The sequence below is a fragment of the Galeopterus variegatus genome, unplaced genomic scaffold, assembly GCF_000696425.1.
Source record: "Galeopterus variegatus unplaced genomic scaffold, G_variegatus-3.0.2 Scaffold6247, whole genome shotgun sequence".
Taxonomy (NCBI): domain Eukaryota; kingdom Metazoa; phylum Chordata; class Mammalia; order Dermoptera; family Cynocephalidae; genus Galeopterus; species Galeopterus variegatus.
Genome location: NW_007732358.1, coordinates 79,531 through 87,589, shown reverse-complemented (window position 1 = coordinate 87,589; position 8,059 = coordinate 79,531). Strand labels below are relative to the sequence as shown.

General features: G+C 34.9%; 1 protein-coding gene across 1 annotated transcript in view; it reads right to left on the bottom strand.

Annotated features, from left to right (window-relative positions):
- The window catches only part of LOC103606051 (tetratricopeptide repeat protein 29-like), a gene marked incomplete at its 3' end in the record, with an annotated part of 93,637 nt that overhangs the window by 10,198 nt on the left and 75,380 nt on the right, over nucleotides 1-8,059 (bottom strand). The window contains exons 8-10 of the mRNA XM_008590648.1: nucleotides 7,154-7,487; nucleotides 2,328-2,378; nucleotides 585-670 (exon numbers count right to left, since the gene is read on the bottom strand). Coding sequence (XP_008588870.1) covers nucleotides 585-670; nucleotides 2,328-2,378; nucleotides 7,154-7,487 — 471 coding nt within the window. The remainder of the gene's footprint in view (nucleotides 1-584; nucleotides 671-2,327; nucleotides 2,379-7,153; nucleotides 7,488-8,059) is intronic.

The following is an 8,059-nucleotide window of genomic DNA, read 5'->3' as shown; positions in this document are numbered from 1 at the left end:
AATAACCACATTATTTCCTCAGCAAAATTTCCCTGATTAAATTATAGTCACTTTATTATTATTTTTTTTTTACTATTTACTTTTTGCTCTCATTTAAACCTATTTCCTTTTGTCCTTTGTGATATGGAAGCATAGAGAGCCATATTACTCTATATATTTAACTTTCATATATTCTTTTTTTTTTTTTTAAGGATGACTGGTAAGGGGATCCTAACCCTTGACTTGGTGTTGTCAGCACCTCCCTCTCCAAGTGAGTTAACCGGCCATCCCTATATAGGGATCCGAACTTGTGGCCTTGGTGTTATCAGCACCACACTCTCCCAAGTGAGCCACGGGCCAGCCCCTTAACTTTCATATATTCTAAAGCACTTCATGGTAGTTGACTGTATATTGCCTTCTCTAAACAATAAAAGCAATTTTTTAATGCTTCAAGCATATCATTATTCTGCTTTGGTCTCTGTAAATAGGGATACTTCCGGCCCAATTCATTTGTATTGGCTTTATGCTAATACACAAAACAATAAAATAAATACAATAAAATAAAAATCGAAAGTGGCAATGATTAAAAGTTTCCTTTAACTTACTGTTAATGCTGTTTCATATTCTCCAGCAGCCAACTGTGCTAAGCCCAAATAATAGGAAGCTTCTCCTTCCATTTTTTTGTCATTTCCTAGAGTAAAGAAGTAAAAAAATTACCATGGCATTAAAGAAATTGATTTATCACAGCAAACAGAATCCTTGCTTTTTAAGACAGCAGAAAGTTACTACGAAAAAAAGAAAAGATACATAGATTTATCAGTAATCCCTAAACCTAGCTATGCAATGAAAAAAAAGCTAAGGTAAGTACAATTTACCTGAATCACAGATGTTAGAGTAAGGTGCATTAACAATGTAATTATGAGGTGTTTCCCTCTATATACACAACCTGGTATCATCATTTTGACATTCATATGTAATTTTTATACTAGTCAGCCATGTAAAGACCTACAATCGTCTAGCATAACTGCTACTACATAAGTGAAACAACTGGTAAACTGGAAAACAACCGTGCAACTTAATTGGTGCACAAACACTCATACTGACTCACATGGACTGACATTCAGCTAAGTTTCTAACAGGGCAGATAATTAACAAATTAAGGAATTATTGTTTTGATTATTCTCAATTTAAAAGCTATTGACTAAAACTTGGGTGAGAATGGCTAATGAAGCTAGGCTTCTTAGTACAAAATTCCATGCATATTTTGAAATCAAAACACACTTTCTTTGCTAATCACTGGTAATGCTTTCATCATCTTTTTGCATGGAATTTAGCCTTTCTAATTTCTGTGATATTCTATTCATTTTATCCAATGTTACCTAACTTCTGGGTAATGCAAGTGCTGACAGATCTACCTGTGTTTCTGGTCTTTGGAAAGTTAGTATCCTTAGATTTCTAAGCCCTGCATTCCACCTATGAAAGACTTCAGTAGAAGGCAGCAATTCTCCACGCTGCATTCACTCTCACCACCCACTGAATTACCACTCATGAAGCAGTGGCTCATTGGAAGACTTTAAGAAAACAGGATGGCAAATGGCTGTGACATTACTTTTTATTTCTTCTTCAGCTCTTCACAGATTGCAGAAAATTATACCCTCAAGATCTCACTTTAGCATAGTTATTGATGCCAGTGACTGTGACCCAATCTGGGGAATTTTAACTCTTATAATTCACCTGGGCACTACTTTTGTTCTGCTGCTGGTTTAGGGGTGATGGGCATAGGGGTAGGACTAGGGAAGAGAAAGATGCAATAGAAGGAAGAGGTTGTGACAGGAAGTTACCTCTTGGATAATTAAAAGTTAATTGAGTGTGGTTTGTACTTGCTGTGTTAAATGATGTAACTGTGTTAATGCTCTGGCAACTGCCTGGGCTGATATAGTATCACCATTTTCATCTAATTTATGGGAGGGGTAGCTTAGCAAAGAGGAAGAAAGAAAAATCTACTCCTGGCTGATAGAAAGACAGATTTTGAGGCAGTTAGTTGAAGCAGTAATAATACATCCAATGTTAGTTTTAAAATAGTATCTAAACGTGAGAACTTTCCCTGTTTATTAAGTGAGACAAAGCTAAGATGAAGTGAAAACAGTAAATGACAGAGGTAAATATCAAAAAGAGTAGGATTAACAAACAAAAAAAAAAGGTTAAATCTGAAATCTTGGCACTATTAAAATTTAGTGACACATGTACCAAAACTTGTATTGTGTAGGATAAAAACATAAAGAGTTTTTAAAAAACCCAACAACAATAAATATAATAAATTATGTGGTAAGTTGTATGGTGATAGGTACTCTGGCGGAAAGACAGAGCAGGATAAGGGGCGTTGGAAGTGCTAAGTGGGGCTACAGAGGACAAAGAAGTTTTCAATATTAAATACGGTTTTCAAGGTAGACTCCATTGAGAAGATGGTATTCACAATAAATTGAAATTAGAAATACATAACAGAAAGAATTTTAGGAAACTCATAACTGTGGAAACTCAACATACTCCTAAATAACCAATGGATCAAAGAAGAAATCACAAGGTAAAATGATTACTTTGTGAAAGTAGAAAATACTTTGAAACGAATGAAAATGGAAATAGAACAATCCAAAACTTACAGGATGCAGCTAAAGCAGTGCATAGAGGGACATTTATAGCTATAAACTATATATTTTAAAATGAGAAAGATCTTTTCACCTTACAAAACTAGAAAAAGAGAATCCAACTAACCCAGAGCAAATAGAAGGAAGAAAATAATGAAGACTAGAGTGAAAAAAAATGAAACAGAATAGAAAAGCACTAGAGAAAACTGACAAAACAAAAATTGATTCATTCACAAGGTCAATAAAATTAACAAACCTTTAGCTAGACTGACTAAGGAATAAAAATAGGAGAGCCTCAAATTATCAAAATTAGGAATGAAAGAAAGGAAATAACTTAAACTTTATGGAAATAAAAATAATTATAAGGGAATGTTATGGACAAATGTATACCAAGAAGTTAGATAAACTGGATGAAATGAACAAATTCTTAGAAAGGCACAAATGAGTGAAATTGACTCAAGAATAAAGAAAATCTGAATATATCCATACTAAGTACTTAGAAATCAAATGTAATATATCATGTTAATAGAAGGAAAGACAAAAAACACATGATCATCTAAATAGATGCAGAAAAAGCATTTGGCAAAATCCAATCCCTTTTCATGCTAAAAACCCTCAAAAAACTTGGAATAGAAAGGAATTTTCTCAGTCTATTAAAAGGTATCTACAAAAAACCCACAGCTAACATTACACTTAATGGTGAAAGATTGATAACCTTCACCCTAAGATCAGGAATAAGACAAGGATGTCCCCTAGCACCACTTCCATTCAACACTGTGTTATGCTGGAGGTCCTAGTCAAATAAATTAGGCAAGAAAAGGGAAAGACATCCAGATTAGCAAGGAAGAAGCAGAACTATACTTGCAGATGACATGATCTTGTATTTAGAGAATCCTAACGAGTCCACAGAAACTATCAAAGCAAATAAATGAGTTTAGCAAGGTTTCAAGATACAAGATCAATATACAAAAGTCAATTTTATTTCTACATATAGGCAATTAACAATTTGAAAATGAAATTAAGAAACAATTCCATTTACAATAACATCAGAAAGAATAAAGTATTAGGAGTAAATTTAACAAAATAAGGCAAGATGTGTACATTAAAATGATAAAACATTAATGAAAGAAATTTTAAAATATGTAAATAAATGGGCAAATACCCCATATTTATGAATTGGAAGACCTAGTGTTAATATGGGAATATTTCCCAAATTGATTGACAGATTCAATGCAATCCCTATCAAAATTCTACCAGCCCTTTCTGAAGAAATTGACAAGCTGATCCTAAAATTCATGTGGAAATGCAAGTGATGAGAATAGTCAAAGCAATCTCGATAAAGAACGGGGTTGGAAGACTGACTTTTCCTAATTTCAAAACTTAACTATAAAACCAGAGTAACAAAGATTATGTATTTCTGCAATAAGAATAGACATATAGATCAATGAAATAGAATTTAGAATCCAAAAAACAATCTTTATGTTTAAGGTCAATTGATTTTGAGAAGGGTATCCAAACAATTTATTGGGGAAAGGGTAATGTTTTCAACAAATGCTACCAAGACAAGATCTTCCAGTCTGGACAAGATAAACACATTCCATCCATCCTATTCCTTTCACTATTTGCAAAATAAACAAACCAAGTAACCCTGGACAAAATTCATAAAACAAATAAATGAAGAGAAAGAAGAAAAGAAAGTAGACTGGTTAGGGACCTCAGGATTTGAAGAATGAACCAGCTGTGAGTCTCCTAGGCTTTGTTTTATTTTGTTTTGATTTTTTGCCTCCTATGTTTCTCAGCCTGGGCTGTGGAGAGAAACACAACTGGAAACATCAACAATCACACACACCCACACACACACACACACACACACACACCTGAAAATAGATCACGGATCTAAATACAGCTAAAACTGTAAAACTCTTAGAATCAAGTGTAGGAGTAAATCATTGTGACCTTGGACTAGTCAAGGCCTTCTTAGTCACAACAGTAAAAGCACAAATAACAAAAAGAAAAAAAAATAGATAAATTGGCCTTCATCAAAATTAAAAACTTGTGCTTCAATGGATACCATCAGAAAGTGAAAAGAAAACCCATAGAATGGGAGAAAATATTTTCGAATCATGTATCTAATGGAAGACTTGTATCTAGAATATATATAGAATTCTTAAAACACAGTAAGACCATCAGAAAGTGAAAAGAAAACCCATAGAATGGGAGAAAATATTTTCGAATCATGTATCTAGTGGAAGACTTGTATCTAGAATATATATAGAATTCTTAAAACACAGTAAGGAAATGACAACTTAATTAAAAAGGGGCAAAGAATCTAAATAGACATTTCTGCAAAGAAGATACATAAACAGCCAGCAAGCACATGAAAAAATGCTTAACATCATTAGCCAGCAGGGAAGCGCAAATCAAATCCACACAGTGAGATTTTTTTTTACCATTTTGCACTTACCAGGGTGACTATAATCAAATAGACAGAAGTAACAAGTGCTGGTAAGGAAGTGGCTAAATTGAAACCCTCATACATTGCTGGTGGAAATGTCAATTAGTGCAGCCATTTGGAAAACTTGCGTTCCTCAATAAGTTAAGCATAGAGTTATCATATAATCCAACAAGTGCACTCCAGGTATATATCCAAGACCATTGAAAATTTGCACAGAAATGTTCACTGCAGCATTATTTATTATAGGCAAAAGGTGGAACCAACTCAAATGTCCCTCATTTGACAAATGGATAAAGAAAATGTGATATAACCACACAAAGGAACATTATTTGGCCATAAAAAGGAATAAAGTCATGATACATGCTGCAAGATGGATGAACCCTGAATGCATTATACTAAGCGAAAGATGTTCGGCTGGCACTACACTTGTGCATTACACCAAGGTGCCCTAACAAAGGAGTTGGCCTACGGTGGGTTTCAGTACCCCTTAAATACTATGTAAATCAAGGTGGGAGGCATGCCTTATCAAAGCAATCATCAGCTTGCTGCTCCAGGCTCCTTGATCAAAGTAGGAGACAGTGGGAGTGGATGCTTTGTCCCGAAGTATTTTGGCTGCTGTAAGAGCTCTGTAAAATATTGTGTAATCCTTTGACCTCTGAACTTTCTTACATGGAAAGTGTGCAGACAAATATTTATTGGTTTTAAAAGATACTAAAAATTATTACAGCATAATAATGAAGTAAGTTTTTTCCTATTTCCCTTATCTGTCCTTTGGAAAGCAAGAGATGTTTTATGAAGCGAGACTGCTCCGCAGGCTCTGGTTGTTGAAAGAGACCCAAAACCCTTCCTTTCTTTGTGAACTATTTTACAATTTAGCAAATGTGAACCTAAAGTAAAATACCTTTTTCTAATTGATGCATTCCTCCACATTGAAATTCTATGTAACTTTCCACGTGGCTAAAGTTTGCTGCTGAAATTATCTAAGAGCTAACTACTTATGCAAGCGTTTATACCTTTAGGGAAGGTACTAGATCACCATTTATTCAAAAGCAGATCATTTAATGGGATCCATCTTTCAATGGGGTGATTTCCTAATAACTAATATTGTTAAAAGATGTAACAGAGAGAATAAGCTAGGATGTTTACTTTTGCTCTTTGTAAGTTAAAATCACACCCAGAAAATCAGTTCTGCTCATTCCAAATAAGCCACCTGTTACTTAAGCCAATTAATTAAATATATCCATGAACTAATAAACTTTAGATCTAGAGCATAACTTCCATCTTTTTCTCCTTCGTGAAAAGGCTACTCTTTTAAGAAATTATTATATGATAATAAAATATCCTCGCATTTTACAAATTAAAAGCTTATAAAATATGCTCCACAGTTTTTCTTTATATTTTATACATACATAAATGATACAGAATATTAAAGATATGATTTTCTTTCACAATAGAGTTTTTACAAAGGCCAAAAAAAAAAAAAGCATTTACAAAAGCCGTATGTGTGCATACGAATCACCCGGGGATCTTGCTAACCTGCAGATTCTGATACAGTAGGGCTGTGGTGGGGCCTGGCATGCTGCTTTTATAACTTGTTTTCTGGTGATGCTGATGCTGATGCTGCCATTCCAAAAGATATTTTGCGAGCAAAGGCTCTAGATTAGAGTCCTATTTTCCTGTTACTCCTAACTAAATATTTACCATATTTCCCCATTACCTGACAACAGGGAATTTACAAACAGTGAAAGGTCTCTAAGATTGCAAGAAATATATAACCTTAAACACAGCATACACACCGCCTCAACTTTTGCAGGTAACCTTACCTTCTCATTCTGGGTTCCCTGTTTTACACCACTATCTCGAGTGGATTGTAATTTTGGTGATAAAGCTTTCAAGAAACTAATGGATTTCTTGTTGTCAGCACTAAGGCATCTCTATTGCACAGTGAAAGTATATTGATGGCATTTGTCTTTGCATTTCATAATCACCCTAACACTTGATGATCTTTACTTTACTCCTGGGAGAACCAGTGTCTGCCCATTAAAGAAGCAATGTGAGAATGTTCTTTTCCACCCACCTTCTTTAGCTATTTCAGAAGCTTTTATTAGAATTTTGATGGCCTGTTTGTATTCTTTATTTTCCAGCATTTTGTCTGAGAGTAATCTGTAAGTCCTCAGGAGACTCTCACAGGCCAACAAGTTGAGAAAGCGGCCTGTCTCATCCTTCCAAATCCGCCCCTGCGTCAATTGATGGAATGCTTCATAATGCTCAGCGGCTTCCAGAAGCTGACCTGAAGGATAAAAACCATTCATGAATATAAACCACAGGCTAGAACGTATTTTCAAAACTTTTGCATACATGTTAGCTTTGCTATTAAAGAGGGAAACACCATGGAATACAGTGAAGGATTTCTAAGGTTGAAGAGGAGTTAAATTGGGAAAAGAGTTATATCTAATTGACCATCAGATTCAGCATGAATTTTGAATAGACACCTGCCAGAGGGATGTACTTCAGCTAGTAGAAATTGACTGGGATCACGTATGTTTAGAGACAGTGTGAAATGCAATAATAATTAATACCAAATCATATTAGCTAAACTTTATTTAACACTATGTGTGCAAAGCACTGTGCTATGTGCTTTATATGCATTTCTCATTTAATGCTGAAAACAATTTTTTGGAGTGGAACTGTTATGATTCCATTTACAGAAGAGAAAGCTGAGGTTTAGTGAGGTTAACAATTTTGCCCAAGACTGCATGTCTGGTGGGTGATAGATCCAGGAAGTCTGATCCAGAGCTCATGCTCCCAATTATTATCCCGCACTGCTTTCCCAACAGACTGGCAATTTCTTCATTCATAAGAAAAATTCAGGTATCTTGAGAAAGGATGCATCTGTTACAAATCTCAAATTAAAATATTATGAATCTTGGGCCGGCCCGGTGGCGCACTGCTACAGTGCGCCGCTTGTGAGCGCGGCGGCGCT